Genomic DNA, 19,904 nt, shown 5'->3' with positions numbered 1-19,904 from the left:
GCTTCGACGCGCAAACTAGCATTCTTGCTTCGTCGATCGTTGCTCTGCTTCCAGCTTCGCAAAGCAACGATCTCGATGGGTTGACCATTGACACTGATAATAACATCTAAAATTGCTTATTTGGTATTGGTCTAGTTTGGTGACACATGAGGAGAGCCCAGTTTAGTTTTAGTTTGGGTTTAAGTTAATTGACGATGTCAATTCATCTCAGCTCGGCGCGGCACACTGGCACAGTAGCGCATCTCGCCGATCTAGAGAGGAATTGAGGAATTCCAGCAAGATACGCGCCAAATGACGCGCAGTTGCGGAGTAATGTCAACGATTACTTTACACACTAATATCTTACTATATATAAAGGATTTTTACACAGGATTAGGATTACACAGGATTAAAATTAAATTATAGATCCATTATCATGGACCGTCATAATTGTTTACAGAAGTTAATGAAAACAATCATCTTTGCTTGAAGTCAGGGCCAGGGTTATCCTTGAGTCTTAATTATGACTAATTCGCGAGGTTCTCACCAAATTGATAGTAAAATTCTTTAAGTTTCGTGCATTTGAATTACGCTGACGCGTATCTTCGGTGAAGCTATTTCGCTCTTCGGAGCAGCGAAGGAAAAAAGTGCACACACAGTTGACAGCATAGGAGCGCCTTTCTTGAAATTGAGTATACTGTGGGGTGTTTGGTTGAATATCAAGTGAGCGGTGGCAGTGAATATGGAGGCTCTGGTGATTTTGAGGAATTACAGTTGAGTAAGGAGACAAAATTTCCATGAGATGATCTTTGAGATTTGTTTCATTGATATTGCTGGAGTCGGTGATTTCATTGCTTATTTCAATGATTGGCATTTGAGAAAGATTTTTGACTAATTTCGACCTCTGTTTTGAATACAAGTCACATATGTAAAGAACATGCGACTCGTCTTCGATGGTCTCAACGCCCATACTTGATTGGCACCAACCACATAGTCTTTGCTCACGGGGTGTGTTGGAGTATCTGCCTCTTTCAATATGGAGATCATGTGCGCTGATTCTAAGTTTTGTGGTACTGTAACGACGAGAAAAGCCTTTGCATTGTGTTGGAGTATCTGCCTCTTTCAATATGGAGATCATGTGCGCTGATTCTAAGTTTTGTGGTACTGTAAAGCGAGATGATATATATATATATATATATATTTATCTGTGCCATTTTACTGACACCACGGCATCAACTTTGAACTTTAACGCGAATTTCTGCAAAAACTGTAAAAGATTTACAACTGAAACTTTTTTGACTGGGTCAAATGCTTTAATGGCCTCCAAATCAGCATGAAAAAATATTAATAAAAAATTGGCCAAGAAATAGGAATTTTAGGGCCCAAAATTTGGTACCCCAAGTGGTGTCAAAAACGCGAATTAAATAGGTAATATTGTTTTAGTCTTGACACCATTTTAGGGTTAGACGGGTTCCTGCTAGTCATTATAATTTGGCGTGACCAGTGATAGTATGGAAAGAAAAACACGTGTAATAGTAGAGATTACTAAGCAAGAAGTATACTTTTAGTGTATTAATATGTAGGCTGTTAACAGCAGGGATTTATTATACAAGATTAGGTACTGGTAGGTTTAGTGTAATAGATTTTGGATGATTTAGCATAACTTTAATGTTGATAGAAGGCAAATGTCTCAAGATAAATATCTTTTCCAGATTATTTAACACTGTTCCACGTATCTGATTAGAAAACTGAATAAGAATTGTTTTTTATGGATGTTTGATAATTTTAAGAATCCATTGGCGTTATTCATTTATTGATTTATTCATTGTGTAAGGAATGCTTACAAGAAAAGTAAAACAAACATCTCTGAACTATATCACTAATAAGGAAAATGCTATCGGTCAACTAATAAATTGAAGAGATAAACAAAATCATGAAACGATTACGGGTGCAAAATGATTTTTGAAAGACAAAGCGAGAAATCCCTTAAATATATGAAGATATGAAATGAAAAACCAAGAAATAGGGTTGATTTTTGAAAGAAATGAACTTAATAACAAATAAGTTTATTTCTTCTCTTTAAAACCATTAATGGACCCTTTACCATGTGCAAAACAAGCACGGAAACCGTCTACAATTTCTTGCCTGTTCCCGATGAAGTTTGAGTACCGTTGCCGAACGTGTTTAACACAAAATGGCAATGTCCAATCTCTATTACACGGCCCAGTGTTAAACTTTCCTTGCATTGACCAGAAGGTGGCAGAAGAGAAGGTAGTAGACTTTACTTTTATGTGGGTCTTCTTCTCTTTGGTGCTGCCATCAGGACACAACAGCTCCATTGTGGCTGGTACGTCAGCTCCATCCATCTTGTACTTGTCTACCAGTCCGAACACTAAAGCTGCTCCGGGCACTGGAAAAGCTACACTCATCCCTACCAAAGACTGGTGAGCCACTTCTTTTGTCGTAGATTCTGATTTGGAGACGGTTCGGGATCCTCCGAACCCAACAGAAACACCCATGGTCACCGAACTTCCTGCTCCAAACACCTTGGCAGCTGCCTCCACTTCCACTGTCACCGACACGCCCCAGTTATCCTCGTTACTCTCCCCGAACTCAAGCGTGGTCGATTCCGTGACTGTCCTCGAGTGCTGCATGCTCAGGGTGTAGGTGGACGGGCCAGTGCACGTGCCACCATCGTTAGCGCCGATAACCTCTGTTGATTCGTATCTGGGCGTCAACAAACCCTGGGACCCCACCCTGACTTTCTGTACAGTACACTTTGGGTGGTAGCTGGCACAGAGAGGTCGCAGGGAGGTGTAGTAATCATTGTGTGCCACTATGTTATGGCATTCGTTCTCTTTTATCACCCATCTAACTCCTGTAAAGAGGTAGTGTTCGTATAACTCCCAGTCCCCCTTAACAGCGCACGCCGAGCTAATCTTGTCGTTCCAGTCGTTCAAGTACGATTCATCCTTCGTGTAGGACTTCTTGTTGCCAAGGTGGTCACCATGCTCCCAAACTTCTAGCAGGGCATCATTAGCATCCCCTGTGTAAATACAGGTAGGTCGAGCTGAGGAGACTGCGTCGTTGAAGGTTCCCCCCAAGTTGTTGTAGTGACGACCACCTTCCACTACCATCCTCAGCCCTTCAAAGTTCCAGTTAGAGTACAGTTCCCAGTTTCCGTCAGCTCGTGCACTGGATGCTGCATCATTAAAGTGGACATTTCCAAGCCAATCTACAGGTTCAGTCAGTCGTACCTTGTTTCCATTGGTATTGTCGTGCTCGTAGAGGTCCAGCCAGATAGCGCACGAAGCGGAGAGCAGAGCGAGAAGAGAGAGGGATTGAAGCATCTTTGCGAGGTTGCTTGATACAAATTATGAGATTTCGTGTTGAGCTAGCTGGTTAAGTAAACATCTATCACACTGGTATAAATTCTGTGGTGATGATGTCAGGAGATAGGGTGCAACATGGAAATGTGTCATGAGGGTCCTCTTTGTGTCCCCCCCCCCCCCCCACTCTTTGTGTTCGTCCCTTGATTGACGCACTTTAACGCAAGGTTTGGAAGATTAAAAGCGTCTGAGCCGATATCTACACTCATGCGGTTTAAAAATTGAGCTACTGAACTTGGGCTTTATTTTAACGGACATCAATTGGACGCTGGAGACCCTAGCGTTCATTTTATTTCAACAGACATTAAAATGAACGCTAGGGTCTCCAGCGTCCAATTAAAGTCCGATAAGGTATTTACCACAATGCTAATACTGTATGGTATGGGGTACATGCTGCTAATAAAGACTGTGTTTCAGACAGAATACATTTCCATGTTGGTGCTTCATGAGCAGTGTAACCCATTTGTAGCGGTCCTTTTGAAGACTCATGACCAATAGAACAATTGAAATAAGCGGCTCTGTTAGATTGAGTACGTCATGCTAGTACCCTCGAACAGTTTTGTTAACAAGAATTGCGCTGGTTAGCGGAGGCTAGATTTCTATCAACCGTAGGCATTGCCTTTTAAAATTTTAAATAACAATCGTTTCATGTTGGTCAAAATATCAAATAACCCTTCTTCATTGGGTTATCCAGGTAACCCGATAACCAGGTAACCAGGTAACCTGGATACACTTATCCGGGTAACCAGGTAACCAGGTAACCAGGTAACCAGGTACCCAGGTAACCAGGTAACCAGGTAACCAGGTAACCATGTAACCTGGGGACACCTCTCCAGGTAACCAGGTAACCAGGTAACCAGGTAACCAGGTAACCTGGTTACCTGGTTACCTGGAGAGGTGTCTCCAGGTAACCTGGTTACCTGGTTACCTGGTTACCTGGTTACCTGGTTACCTGGTTACCAGGTAACCAGGTAACCAGGTAACCAGGTAACCAGGTAACCAGGTAACCAGATAACCAGGTAACCAGGTAACCAGGTAACCAGGTAACCAGGTAACCAGGTAACCAGGTAACCAGGTTACCTGGAGACACCTCTCCAGGTAACCAGGTAACCAGGATACACTTATCCAGGTAAAACCCAAGAATTCCTGAGCTGGATACACCAATGATGTAACCTTTAGCTTTGATACAGATATCATGTGACAACATGTAAATGTGTCCTGAAGTAGTTCATTGTATACACTTGTTCAGTAGACACCCTTTGAGGACTCATGGAACCGACTAGACGATGGAAAAAGTGGTGTCGACTAAACGCGTTAATCAGGCAGATACTACCCTCGTACAATTATTAACTTACTACTAATAATACTGGAGTTAGCTGCAGTGCAGTTATACCATCTGCAATGAAGGGCTTATCAAGTTGGACTCTTCAGGAATCAGGAAGCACCACTTGGGAGCCTGCAATGATAGGGTCCCGTTGACAACCACATTTTTGAAGGAAGCTCAAATTTTACCTTAATTTTTGGTTCTTTGAAGAACCCCCTACAAGTAACGTCCAACCAACTCTTACCTGGTCACATTTCTGATTTTGTACATCACCAAATATGGGAAATATAATCCAAAACATAGTACATTTTGGATGATAGCATTGAAATTCTATCGATTTTCTAACACTGTACGGTATACCAGTATGGGGTACCTGCTGCTAATAAAGACTGTGTTTCAAACACGATACATTTCCATGTTGGTGCTACGATTGGGCGACATCTGTCCGACAGCGACATCTGTCCGACAGCCGAATTAGGGATTTCGGACAGATGTCGCTGTCGGACATGAGTCGTTTTTGGCGACATCTGTCCGAATTTCTGATCATATTGTAATTTCGGTTCACATTCGTATTTCACAAGCTCACGGGTAAATATCTCGTGACGTTGCTCCCATTGTTCTAATGCTGATGTGACCCATTGAGATCTGATCCATCGATACGTGATTGACTATTTGAGGACAGGATCGTGCTAGCCGTACACTAACAAGCTGTAACAAGATGTCGATCACATCACTGTCACAGGACACAGCCTACATGTGTAAGACAGCGGTATGGATATTTATATAAAATTTATATAACATTTAAACTATTGTCCAATTTATCGACATGAAAATAAACTATGGCAGTAAACTATTTGTTCCTCACTCTGGAGTGGGTCCGAGCATTAGACTCGCGCTACTGACATCCGGGAATGGTAATGCACGGATACAGTTAACGCCGTGTAGCTTCAGAGCTTCAGAGGATCCTGCCCAGAACACTCTCCATTTTAACTAGAAACATGTTGATGTCACAGTTTCTAGCCTACTTCTGCTGTAAGAAAAGAAGAAATCACATACACCTAACTCCGTTCTTTACGGAAAGATTCCATCGGGGACAGATATTATAAAGACACGAAGACTTCGTTTTGCAGGACATGTCTACCGTCTACAGGACCAACCTGTTCAACAACTCCTTTTTGGCAACCATCCTATGGCCAGCGTTACCGAGGACGACCACATAAGACCTTCCCGGACGTTCTACTTGAAAACACTGGAATGGAACTAGTAGAGGCTCTTACGGGCAAAAATACGTGTTTTCTGCTATGAGTTTAGAGACCTAACTATTAATTGGACACAATAGTATGATGTGTAAGGATCGAGAATATGTTAAGAAATATAAATATAGCCTTATAAGTCACGTGCTATTCCAATGCGCGTTTTAAACTTTGACAGTCTATAACTCTTAGGCCTATAAAGTAATTATATTCATGTTATGTCAGCAATACGATCACATTGTTTTCTATTTGGTGTGAAAATATGAGCTAGAACGGACATAATCTCGCTGAGTTATGGCTGTTTGAAATTTATGATGAACGCGCGGGTGCCCATTGATAACAACTAAATGCTTTTGCGCGCAGTGCGCGTCGAAAATTAGGCAAAAACGCTTGCGGAGTGACAATATTCAAACTTCTATAAAGTATATGAAGTGGGTACTTCTCGGAAAGGAAAATTTTAGTCAAACACGATGTGACTATTGTTGGGTTGATTTAATACAACTGCAAAAAATCATTCACACTTTAAGCAAAAAAGGGCACATTTTTACCACTTTTTTGATTTTTACCTGCGTAAAAACAGAGCGATTTGTTTTATTTTTATATCATCTTGTGCGGCTATGTTTTAGCTATTGCCATGCAAATTTTGCCGACATGCCAACAAAATTAACTTGCTCAAAATATCAAAAAAACATGGTTTTTTGGCCTATTTTTGGCCCAAAAATCGGTTTTTTGCGATTTTACCCGCGTAAACTCAGTCCAATCATCTCGAAACCACTTTTAATTGATTCTACGGTCAAAAATACGTCTAGTAAGGTATATCTGGGGTCCCTAGCGTATCGAGCAGACAATGCCCGTAAGAGCCTCTACTAAACCTGACCAGCTGCGTTTGCTCATGTGTGATAGAGATAAATGGAGAGAAGCGTTGACACGAAACTCGTTCCAGATTTCATCTGGATCGACCTAGGCAGGCAGGCAGGCAGCAGACTATGGCTCAGATCATATCTCAAATCGGAAATGTTACGTATACAGATTAGCAAGTAAAAGTTCAGATCATGTCTCTAATTGGAAATATGTCGTATTGAAATCAGATCACAATTTCGGACAGATGTCTTTTTTTCTGGTACCCTGAGTCGGACAAATGTCGCTGTCGGACAGATGTCGCTGTCGGACAGGAGTCGTGTTACCTGGTGCTATATAATCAGTGTAACCCATAATTTTTAGCGTTCCCTTCAACGACTCAAGACCAATAAAACAATTAAAATAAGCGGCTCTGTAAGATTAAGTACGTCATGATAGTTTACCCTCGTACAGTTTAATTAACAAGAATCGCGCCGGTTAGCGGACGCTAGATTTCCATCAACCGTGGCCGTAGGCATTGCCTTTTAAAATTTTAAATAACGATCGTTTCATGTTGGTCAAAATATCAAATAACTCTTCTTCATTCATCTCTTATTGCTAAATATTAGTGGGGGGGGGGGGCTGTTATTACACTCCAAGTGCCAAGCAGTGATGTAACTGCTTAATATAGCACAATATGTTTTGAATGATCAAGAAAACCACTGTATGTATTATATATCTGAACAGAACATAATTTACCTACGCTACAATATTCGAAGACTCACCATGTATAATTAATCTCAGCAATAATGGATACTAATCCGAACGGCCGGCCTGGTAACATTGTAATGTATCTCTTGAGATTATGACATATATTAATGATATTGAAATACGATATTTTGGGGAAATATGTTATGATCGGCCTATGCTGCTCAGAAGTAGAACCTAAATAGTCGAACAAGCATATTAAACCAATTTCAACATTCAACAACCATGCTACTTCATAAATCAATGATTGGAAATTGAAATATCAAAATTGGACAGTGATCTTGACTTACCCTTGTCATACGTTGTATGACCCGCCGCGCACGAAGTGCGCGGCTCCCCCTGTATCGTCAGGACGATAGTGAAACGACCGTGGGGGTCGCAACGTGATACAACCTTACCCTTATTATAAGGGCCTTATAAAATATATATTATATATATGTACAATGTACATATATTAATGATTAAATCAGTTTCTGTATAAAAGCGTTTAAACCGGCGTTGAAAGTTTTGAAGTTCATGTAAAACAGGACATGTAAAAGAGGACATTAGTTTCTAGTAACTGAATTAACTTACACAAACTCAAACAAGTCAGTCGAGTTTCTGTATTTGCCTAATAAGCTGGTAATCGTACCGTTCCCAATGTAATCGAAATGATAAAATTCCTGACCTTCAATTTGCTGAGTAATAGATCAAATGGAATTAATGAATTAAATGGTTTCAGCCCATGATTGCTTAATTACTACAAAACATAACAGGTTCTTAGTTCTAAAACGACAACTGTTCCATGTTCTATCAAAATTGAGAAGAAACGTAACTAAAGCTCAAAAGATAGATTCTTGAAATTACTGATACCTCTTCCTAACAACCAAGTTGCAGTTTTATGTTTTAGACCTACAAGTTACAACCAAGGACTAGGATAGTACAAAATTAAGGCCACGGTACTTTTAAGTTTCAATTGTTTAATATTTGCTGAGAGTACGACTTAGACTCTTAGTAAAACGGGACTAAGACACCGATAATAGTTAAATACCGATTAAACGATTGGTATTGGTCAATATTTGGTTGTGATATTGTGATTATTGAAGTTAACACTCTTCCTTGGGGAAGAATAACATTTAAAAAAATACGTACTAGTGTACTGCTAAGAAAATCAGCTGGTTCATAAGATTAATGAAGAAAATTAGCATACACGATTTAAAATAGAAGTAGCAACGTAATCGAAAGACAAACTGAACAAATGATAATTTCGCCTTGAAACGAGCTACATATTGAGTATAACGTAGCGCTTGACTCCAAATGGAATTCAAATAATAATGCGCTTCGGTAGTTTCAACTCCCAGCAGCTGGGAGTTGGACCATTGGAATTCCCGTTACTGTCGCTGTGAGAAGCCTCATTGAGTGCGCGGCGCGGCACAGTAACGCATCGCGCTACAAGGCCTTTTTACAAGAATTTTGTTAAAATTTGGGCGAGCGATTTATATATTAGTAGGAGCGCCGCAGGGATTTATTTAGTAATATAACGCGAAACAGGCAATACTCGAAAAATATTTACTGGGCGGCGCTCAGTTTGTAGCGCGATGCGTTACTGTGCCGCGCCGCGCACTCAATGAGGCTTCTGTGCCTCGCCGATCAGCTGCGATGAATTGACATCGTCAATTAAGCGCTGATCAGCCTGTTCACTGTTATTCCGCCGCATCTTAAATATAAAAGCGTAGAAGTTGAGGGTTTCTTAGCTATAGGTGATAAAATATTAGTTTCAAATATAGATTGTCAACAATTTTGTAGGTTTAAAAAACCTTTTAGGACGTGCGCCGAGTTGGACTCGTCGACGGTCCTGAAACAAATATTTTAAGAGTATCACCCGTTAACAACGAATCCAACTTGCGTTTTATGGCATATTAGGTTATATATATATATATATATATATTTATGATATAAGCTTACAAATAATTTATAAGTTCAAATTGGTTTTTGGTTCTGAACAAAATTTCGGGAAATTATTTGAAAATTAATTGAGGCACCAAGTATAAAACAAATTAGAAATATATCACGATATAGCACATACTATTTTTTCTAAATATAAAAATTATTCAAACAATATACACATAATATAGCAATGACCCTATATAAAATCAACCCTTAAAGAATCCCTTAATCCCTTAACGATCATTAATTACCCTTGGCCTTATGGCTCCAAGTTAAGATCTAGACTGTTTATATCAACAATGTTTTTTCTCGCACCTCTGTCTCCACCTCTCTCCGACGGAGAGAAACCGCTGTTGTTCTAAGGATTTCAAAGCGAAGGCGTTTTCTAATGTATCCTACAGCGTCTGAGTACCTCTGGCCAGTGTGGTACTCCATCTTACTGGCCAGCTTCTTGACCAGTCTCTCAGCTTCACCACCCATTCCACCAGAAGTCGAGAACACTAAAGGTGTGAAGCTTCCTTTCTCCACTTCAAGAACCCTTGCATTGTAACATCGCTTTTTATCATTTTCATGGGACAGGTACATTGCTGGGATCGATTTGCTTGCATTGGAGGGGGCTGGGGCATGAAATACCCTTACATCAAAATATGCCCTCTCTGAAGCATTCCAAATCGATCTTGCAGAAATGTCCAGCCTGGCTTGATCTCCTAGGACTGTTCCCTTTAAATAATAATAATAAATACAACATTTATAAACCGCCTTATAGCTAAATCATATAACTCGATATAATTTAATCCTGGAGATAAACTCCAGTGCTTTCTAAAGCGGCTCTTACATTAACTGAGCTTAGTTTAATTGAAAATTAGACATGACAAGTTCATGTAAGTTCATGGTAACTCTAGACCATCAACTGGAAGAAGAACTGGCTCAGTCTTTAATACTTTCAACACTACTATATAACAAATAATTTGAGTTCAGGGATGGAAGAAAAGAATGTACCCGAGAGGGCGCCGACGCTAAAGAAGAAAAGATAAGCCCCTCAAAAGCTAAATCAACAGCTGAGGATGTTTCTGCGCCTGCTGCAGAAGAAAAATACTGCCCATGTGAAATCTTTATGGCTGATGAGTTATCTGTGGAATGTGAAGCCTGTAAGTTGTTCTGGCATTCAAGTTGTGTTGGCCTGTCTGGGTTGACAGATGATATGTTAGGACATCTGACTAACTGGAAGTGTCCCATTTGCTTTGTGGCACCCCACACAGTTAAGGACACTGATGACCAGAGAGCTGTCAGGGCTATTGTCAAAGAAGAGCTCCAGAAGTTCACACCAGCTTTGGCGAACTCCTTAAAAACAGTTCTAAACAACAGCACGGACAAAAGTGTGAAAAAAGCTGTTAGTCTCTATTCAGATATTACAGCTAAGTCTCAACAAACTGTTCTGAAAAACCTAAGAAGTTCAGAAACAACCAAAGAAGTTGTCCAGCAGGTACAACGTAACATTGATGCAGATAGGGTGGAGAGAGAAAGAAAGAAGAAAAATGTCTGCATCCTGAAGGTACCGGAAAGCACCAATAACAGTGTCAAAGATCGTGAAAAAGAAGACATCGACTTTTGCATCAACTCACTTGAGATGGAAAAGGGAGACATTGTGTCCTGCTTTAGAGCTGGCAGAGTCAATAAAGACATACCAGAGTACTGCAGGCCCCTTATTGTCAAACTCTATGACGTAGAAGACGTAAAGTACTACACGAATGGAGGGAGAGGAATCCGGTCAAAGAGTGGTCATTGGATAAACGAAGATTTGTGCAGAGCTGACCGTAAGGCAAATTTTCAAGCACGGGAGGAAGCAGAGAAGAGGAAAAAGCAGAAGAACGCAGAGAAGAGTCAGAAGATCGAAGAGAAGGAAGCTACAGTTGCAAAGGAATAAGCATATTGTATACTAATGCTAGTGGATTCTTTAACAAAATAGATGAAGTAAAATGTTTATTGATGCTAAACAAGAACATTGATATTATATGTGTCACAGAGACACATTTTGATAATGATATTTTAGATGCTGAAGTTCAAATTGACGGTTACACAATTTTTAGAAAAGACCGTGACTTTAAAATTGAATCTTCCAAAAAGGATATTAGTTCTGGAGGAGGGTCCATCATTTATGTTAAGAATTATATTAATTCATCATTAGTAAAAGAAAGTTGTAATGCACTTGATTCTTTAGCTGTGTTAATAGATACTGCAAGTGGTAAACTTTGTATTGGATGTATTTATAGATCACCATCTTTAAATTCTGACCAAAATTTAAAATTAATTTCTTTTCTTAAAAATATTTGTAATGTTAATAATGATTTTGAAACACTCCTGGTAGGAGACTTTAATTTACCAGATGTCTCTTGGGAGACTGGTTGTGTAAATGGAGGTTTGGTCAGCACTAATAAGTCATTCTTGAATCAAGAAATCTATATTGATATGTTTAACGAAGCAGGGTTGTCCTGGTATTTTACTACTGAAATAACTAGGCGACGGGTTGTAAAGGATAGACTCCAAGAGAGTCTGCTGGATCAAGTACTTTCCACCAATGATGCGCTTATTAATAAATGCACAGTGCTGTCCCCGATTGGCAAAAGTGATCATGTCAGTGTGGTAGTCGATTTAAGTGTTTCTGTAGATTCAATTAAATGTAAAGAGAAGATTCTGAAACCATCATGGGGTAAAATAACTAATGATGATATTTTAAAGTTTAGTATTGAAAATATTAACTGGGATTTTAGTTGCTCTAATGATGTTCAGCTTATGTGGGATGAGTTACATGGCAAACTTACGACTGTTGCTGGAATAGTACCGACTAATTCGGTCTATAAAAACAACAGACCTGTGAAGCTGCCATGGGACACATCCTCATTGAAGCGCATGAGAAAGAACAAAGATAAAGCATGGACTGCATTTGATATTGAACCTTCTAGTGTTAATCTTAGTCATGCAAGTAGTAAACAGCTCATCTATGAGAATGAGGAAGTGAAAGCAAAGATAAGATATGAGAAGAAGATAACTTCCAATTTAAAGATCAATTGTAAATCATTTTATTCTTATTTGAGAAATAAGAGAAAGGTTAAAGCTTCGGTACCAAGTTTAGATAAGGAAGACGGTACAAGGACAACTAGTGCAGGGGAGTCTGCAGAGGTACTTGCAAGTGCCTTTAGTTCTGTGTTTGTTAATGAGCCACTCGGCCCATTACCTAGAAGTTATAGTAAGAATACTAATAGTATATCTGATATTGTTATTACCTTTGATAATGTTAAAAAGGAACTATTAAAGCTTAATATTTTTAAAAGCACTGGCCCAGATGGGCATCATCCAAAGCTGCTTAAGTCCCTAGCTGGAGATGCTAGTTTTGTAACAGCTCTTACTAAATTATTTAGTGCCTGTAGTGATACTGGAAATCTTCCGGAGGTATGGAAGTCGGCATCTGTAGTTGCACTTTTTAAAAAGGGCTCTAAGTCTGACCCTCTTAACTATAGACCAGTTTCTCTTACTTGTATTCTTTGTAAAGTTTATGAACAGTTTGTTAGATCCCATGTGTTAGAATTTTTAGAAGACCGTATTTCAAAGGACCAACATGGGTTTGTTAAAGGAAAATCTTGTTTGTCAAATCTTTTGGAGACTTTCGACACTATACTTAATTTAATAGATGAAGGTGCTCCTGTGGACTTATTTTATTTTGATTTTAGTAAAGCTTTCGATTCTGTTCCCCATTATCGCTTGATTAACAAGCTAGAGAGTCTAGGGATAACTGGTAAAGTTTTAGATGTAATTACAGATTTTATCTCAAATAGAACTATGAGAGTGTGTGTAGAAGGTGAAACTTCAGAGTGGAAGATTGTATGGTCAGGAGTTCCCCAGGGATCAGTCCTTGGACCATTACTATTTGTGTTATTTATTAATGATTTACCAGATAACATTAAAAGTAAAGTTAAAATATTTGCTGATGATCTTAAGCTTATAGCTAATGCCTCCGAGCATGAAACTATAGCTAATGATCTGAACGAACTAGAGATGTGGGAGAGTAAATGGCTTTTAAAGTTTAATCCTACTAAGTGTTCAGTAATGCATTTAGATGTTAACGATAACCCAAGATCAAGTTATTCTCTTAATGGAGTTACATTGGCAGAATCTGTACAGGAAAAAGACTTGGGAGTTATAACCCATAACTCTCTGCTTTGGAATTGTTATATATTCTAGTAATTTATTGTATGATTAACCGATATACTATTCAGGATGACTACCTGGGTTTTGGTTTTGGTTTAGCTTTTAGCTTTTAGTCTTGCGTTTACCTTGTCACAACGATTCATAACAATGGCGACGAGTCTGGTTTCGAACTTACGCTTATCCAAGGAAACTGATTGTGTCAGAGAGTGGCTGGAAATCTTTGAAAACGCCGCTTCTGTGTTCATTTTCGCACACGCAGATAAGTTACCAGATGACGCAAACGAGAAAACTGCTAAAAAAGCAGAACTCATGAGAACACTGTTAACAGTCAATCTGGGGCCTGACGCGTTGAAGAAGTTGCGTGCATTTACATTTCCAGCTGAAATTAAAGACACTGACTACGCTACCCTGAGAAAAACTCTTGTTGATCGGTTATCACCCAAAACAAACATTGTAGCTCAACAGCAGAAGTTTATGACGTTGAATCAGATTGCTGGTGAATCCTTATGTACTTTTATGTCACGATTGAAGGAAGCTGCTAATGTTTGTCAGTTCGGTGATTTGTTTGATTTAATGGTGCGTACACGTTTTGTGGCTGGACTATCCTCTGATAGGATACGTGCTGAACTCATATCAGAATCTGCTACCAACGACACGTCTGCCAGCCTGTTTGATAAAGCTCAGACGAAGGAGAACGCTCTGCAAAGTTCAATGTCAGTCACAACACACTATGTTCAAAAACCCGGGAAGTTTCAAAAACCTCAAAACTCTAAGTTCCAGCAGAAGGCCGACCTTAGCATTGTTTGTTCACGTTGTACTGTTCGTGGTCACGTTGCGAAAAACTGCAAAGTTCGTTGCAGAAACTGTCGCAAACCCGGACATATCGCGAAGAACTGTCGTTCAGCTAAGAAGCAATCCCATTGTGTTGAAGGGATTGGTGATCATGATGATGGCAACGCTTGCGCTGCTGATTATGGGTACACACATCAAGAGTCGGAGAAAACGTTGTACTGCGTGGAGACGGCTGATCCTGTCCAGATTCCAGTACAGATTCCTGTTCCCGATGGTACTCTTCCTGCATCAGTTGTTAGTAATTTATCCAGTTGTATTGATTGTAATCAGAAACCATTTCTTAAAGTTAAGATTAATGATAAGATTTTGAAAATGGAGTTAGATACTGGTTCATCTTTAAGCTGTATAAGTAAGTCTGATTTTGCTAGACTAGGACTAACTGATTGCCAGATTGTTCCATGTTCCCAGAAATTGCGAGTAGCTAATTTTAATTGTGAAAGCATTGACTGCAAGGCCCTTGTAAACGTTGAATTTAGAGGCAAGAAATGGATTTTACCACTATATGTTGTCGATTGTCGGTTTCCCACACTCCTAGGTCGAGAGTGGATCATCCAGATGTTTGGTAAAGACTGGTTGGATCATGTGATAGGACTTGTTGATGTTGAGCAATCTTACGCTGTCTCCAAGCTTCAGAGAGATGAATTTGTTAGTGAGATACTCCGCAGTCCTGTGTTCGATCCTGGTGTTGGAACTGTTAAAGGATTCGAAGCTTGTCTACAATTTAAGCCTGATGCGAGAGCAAAGTTTTGCAAGGCAAGGCAGGTCCCATTTGCCATCGTAGACAAGGTTGGGAAAGCCATAGACGAGTTAGTGAAGAATGGACAGCTGATTCCAACAGAGCACTCAGACTGGGCTTCACCCATAGTTCCTGTCATGAAAGCGGATGGTACGATTCGCATATATGTGGTGACTACAAGACTACCGTAAATCCTAATCTTGACACAGCTATTTACCCACTTCCTACGATAGAAGATTGCTTGAGTAAGATTGTCGGAGGTAAACTGTTTACTAAGCTGGATATCAGAGCCGCTTATAATAGTTTGAAGTTGAGAGAATGTGACCAAAAGATTGTGACTTTGAACACACACAAAGGATTGTTCAGTCCTACTTCTCTACCATTCGGTATTTCATCTGCCGGACCGATATTTGAACGCAAGATTGATGATACCTTGAGAAAGACAGAGAACACAGCATGGCGTGTTGACGACATTCTAATAACTAGACCTGATGATGAGAGTCACATGAAGAACGTGAGAACGGTGATTACAGCACTAGAGAATGAAGGCTACAAATGCCGGCTAGACAAGTGTGTTTTCATGGAGCCTAAGGTGACATTTCTTGGCCATGAAGTATCTGCTGACGGGATAAGACCGCTGAGTTCGAAAGTTGAAACCATAGTGAGAGCACCGTATCCTACTACTAGAGCGGAGATGATATCATTTCTTGGTGGTGCACAGTACTATTCGCGTTTTATTCCCAACATGTCAACAGTTGTTGAACCACTTAACCGTTTAAGACCCGCTGACAGTATTTTCCACTTCGGAGATAGAGAAAAGAGAGCTTTTGATGAGTTAAAAGCACTGTTATCGTCTGACTTGGTTCTAACAGTCTACAACCCTGAGCTGGAGTTAAAGCTTGACACGGACGCTTCATCCGTTGGTTTAGGAGCTGTTATGTCACATATTGATGAAAATGGGACAGAGCGACCGATCGAGTATATATCTCGAACGAAATCTGAGAGAAACTATTCCATGATAGAAAAAGAAGCATTGGCAATAGTTTGGGCGACTAAGAGACTGCACCGTTATCTTTTTGGACGACCGTTTACCCTAGTTACAGACCACAAGCCGCTGGAATCTATCTTTCACCCTAGTCGTGGAATTCCTAGCATGGTGGCAGGTCGTTTACAACGATGGTCATTGTTCCTTAGCGGTTACACTTACAAGATCCAGTTTCGACCCACTGGTAAACATTGTAATGCTGATCTATGTTCCCGTTTTCCACTGCCTTTAGACACATCGGCAGAGACGAGAGAGTTTGATGACGAGTTAACAGAGGAGTTTGAAATGAAACCTCTAGATACTGTTTTCAGCGTGCACTACTTCGGTGATGACAAACCTTTGATTGACGTTGAGTTAATAGCTAGTCACACGAGAAGAGACAAGACACTTGGTCGAGTGTTACAGTTTGTTAAAGACGGCTGGAACGAGAAACCCCCTGTTGATGTCGAGCTGAAACCGTTTTACACACGTCGAAACGAGTTGTCAGTAGACCAAAACTGTATTGTCTGGGGATCTCGAGTTGTTATTCCAGAGAGTATGAGAAAGAGCGTGCTTTCAATGCTTCATGCAACACACATGGGCATTTCACAGACCAAAGCACTAGCGAGAGGCTATGTTTATTGGCCAAACATGGATGCTGAGATCGAGAAAATGGTTAAACTATGTGAACCATGTCAACTAAACCAGAAGAAACCCGCTAGATCTACACCACACCCATGGGCTAAAACTATGGAGGCTTGGGAGCGGATTCATCTAGATTTCTGTGGACCCTTTCTTGGATCTATGTGGCTGATAGTTATCTGTTCGTATTCAAAATGGTTAGAAGTTGTTAGAATGACGAACATTACAAGTAAGAGAGTGATTCAAGAGTTACGAGACATCTTCAGCCGTTGGGGACTACCCAAGATACTAGTATCAGACAATGGATCGAGTTTAACTTCAGAAGAGTTTAAAGTATTCACGAATAATAACCAGATTCGACACGTGCTTATTCCTGCTTACTCACCTGCAAGTAATGGACAAGCAGAAGTTGCAGTCGGACTGTTTAAAAGAGCTATGAAACGGATGATCTTGAAAAACCCTGACGTTATGTGTAACCTGGCTGATTGGCTGCTTAACTACCGCAACACACCACACACCACTACCGGAGTAGAGCCTGCAGTTGCGATGATGAAACGACGGACGACGGACGAGAAACGCCTTGAGTTTTCTAAACCCGAGTTCGAGTAGTAAGTTTGCCAAAGTTGCTTTAAACGATCAGAACACGATTGCTGAATCGAGACTTCGTGATCTGAAGATTGATGACACTATATCGTTCTATGATGAGAACAAGAAGTGCTGGAGAAACGGTGTTATCGAGGGTAAGGAAGGTACCAAAGTGCTACTGATCAAGACACCTGATGGAGTCTACCGCAAGCATTTGGACCAGGTAATCAAGAGATCTGTTGTGTCAGAACCGTTGCAACAAACAGATCCGGATACACCACGAGTTGAGCTGGAGATAAGAGATGAGCAGAGCTCTACAGCTATTGAGGGTGATTTCAAGAAGACAGCTAGCTTACCTGAGAGTACAGAGCCGGAAACTTCGATTATAGTTGGTAATAATCCAAATCTACCCGCTGAGCCTGACCATAAGGCAGCCGTTGAACCTATAATCACTGCACAACCTGTACTTAAACCACGTGAGCTTGCCATAGAAATTAACCGTAGCACTATGAAACCTAACATTGTTAGAGAGCATGAATTGCAACAACCTAATTTGCTTCTGCCAGCAAACTTTGCACGTGATAGTAAACCACCAGACAGGCTAAGTTACCGCAAACTGGGAGGAACATAAAACACGTTTCATTATCACATTTTATGACAGTTGTTTTATTTTGAATGTGTAAATCTAACCACACATTAATCCAGTTAAATTATCCAGATCAAACGTAAAGTTATTAAAGATTCCCTGTCACGTTTAAGTTTTGAAGAATAACAAGTTATTTTTTGTTTTAAACGGAATGCGCTAAGTTTTAAATCGTGTAGCGAGCGCAACACGTTTCAACATTTTCACGTGAGTTCACTTAACAATTTTGTAGATTTCATTTTGACCACGTTTTCAAACATTTTAAATTTTGTACGATTGATTTATATCACATTTTTTTACGAATTCAGTTAAATTATTAAATCTATATTGTTTTTAACACTTTTTAGTTGAACGGGATGTTATATATTCTAGTAATTTATTGTATGATTAACCGATATACTATTCAGGATGACTACCTGGGTTTTGGTTTTGGTTTAGCTTTTAGCTTTTAGTCTTGCGTTTACCTTGTCACAACGATTCATAACAGGAATGAACAGATTAAGGCTTCAATATCTAAAGCCAACAGAATGATATGTTGGATTGTTAGAAATCTGATTATCAGGGAAAAATCTGTGATGATATCCATTTACAAAGCTTTAATAAGACCCCATTTAGAGTATTGTGTTCAATTGTGGAGTCCAGTTGCGGCTCATGGAAGTTGGGGGATCATCTTGGAGCTGGAGAGCGTCCAGAGGCGGTTTACCCGTCTGATTGACGAGGTGGGTAGTCTTCCATACAGTCGTCGACTGGAAATCCTCAATTTAACAACGCTGGCAGAGCGGCGAATACGTGGGGACCTCATTGAATCTTTTAAAATGATAAGTGGTTTGGCCAATTACGGAGCTGGTTTGTTCAGTATGAGCAGATCTGGTTTTAATGTGGTATCAAACAGTAGATGCAGTAAAAGTAGCAGTAAAATGAAGAAAGTCCACAGTTCTTTTCTTCGGAGAGGGTGAGACCTTATTGGAACAAACTCCCCTCGGATGTCAAGAATTGTGGGACTGTGTTAAGTTTTAAAATAAGATTAGAAGCTTTCAAAAAAGAGACTATTTTAAACGGATCCGTAAATGATATTCATTTTTGGTATGTTTCGGACGAAGTATTAGGAAAGATTGAGGGATTAAATTATGCTACTAATAAAGAGAAGCACAATGAATATCTTGTGTGTAATCCTCATGTTGCTAAGAAACGCTTTATTAACTAAAATAGTAGTGGAAAGTATGTAAATTAGATTCATTTTATCTTGGTTGTTTAGGCCAATAGATTTAAGATATTTTTAAAACTTTGGTAGATATATTTTTGATGATGTGTGATGATGTTTGTGTCATTATATTTTGATTTGATTTGATTTGATTTGTCTGTACATCCTTGCAATTCCCAGTTCTCATTAGTTCTGCAAAGGTGTCTCTCAGCGAGTTGTGCCGCAGTGACACATATCCACCAAGTTTTCAGATGAGCGCATGGTTTGCTGAGTATTTCTGGCCACACGTACATGTCTTAGGGCAGTCCTTTAAGTTCAGGTTGTATCTGAGACTCTCAGATGCAATAGCTCTCAGACTCTGAGAGCTATTGCATCTGATAACTGTTGTTTATTCATCAGATATCCATACTCTTTTAGAGGTAGTGCTGTTAACCAAGCACTTGCCCCTTTCTCAGCAGCTAGTTGGAACATCAACTTTGCCAGTGGTGTTGACTCAAGCTCCTGGCGTATTTCTGCTTGTTTTTGTCGATAGAAGAGATTTC

At 39.9% G+C, this 19,904-nt stretch overlaps 1 protein-coding gene across 1 annotated transcript; it reads left to right on the top strand.

The window, feature by feature from the left end:
• The first annotated feature begins 12,266 nt into the window (after window positions 1–12,266).
• On the top strand, window positions 12,267–18,149 carry LOC134817370 (uncharacterized). The gene is made up of 7 exons (XM_063826507.1): window positions 12,267–12,543; window positions 13,426–13,574; window positions 13,866–14,392; window positions 14,540–14,765; window positions 14,940–15,417; window positions 15,501–17,405; window positions 17,557–18,149. Exons 1-7 carry the CDS (start codon window positions 12,267–12,269, stop codon window positions 18,147–18,149), a joined length of 4,155 nt encoding a protein of 1,384 aa, XP_063682577.1.
• Window positions 18,150–19,904: the final 1,755 nt, after the last annotated feature.

This window comes from Bolinopsis microptera, chromosome 6 (genome assembly GCF_026151205.1).
Source record: "Bolinopsis microptera isolate Bmic1 chromosome 6, MBARI_Bmic_1.0, whole genome shotgun sequence".
NCBI lineage: Eukaryota > Metazoa > Ctenophora > Tentaculata > Lobata > Bolinopsidae > Bolinopsis > Bolinopsis microptera.
The sequence above is the reverse complement of the archived record's forward strand: the minus strand, read 5'-3'. Positions and strand labels throughout refer to the sequence as shown.

Excerpts from the sequence above, each read along its gene's own strand:
- LOC134817370 (XM_063826507.1), top strand. The coding sequence starts at position 12,267 with ATGTGGGATGAGTTACATGGCAAACTTACGACTGTTGCTGGAATAGTA. Across the intron at positions 12,544-13,425 it reads TTCCAATTTAAAGATCAATT|ATAACATTAAAAGTAAAGTT; the intron begins GTAAATCATTTT and ends ATGATTTACCAG. Across the intron at positions 17,406-17,556 it reads GAAAAACCCTGACGTTATGT|TTGCTTTAAACGATCAGAAC; the intron begins GTAACCTGGCTG and ends AGTTTGCCAAAG.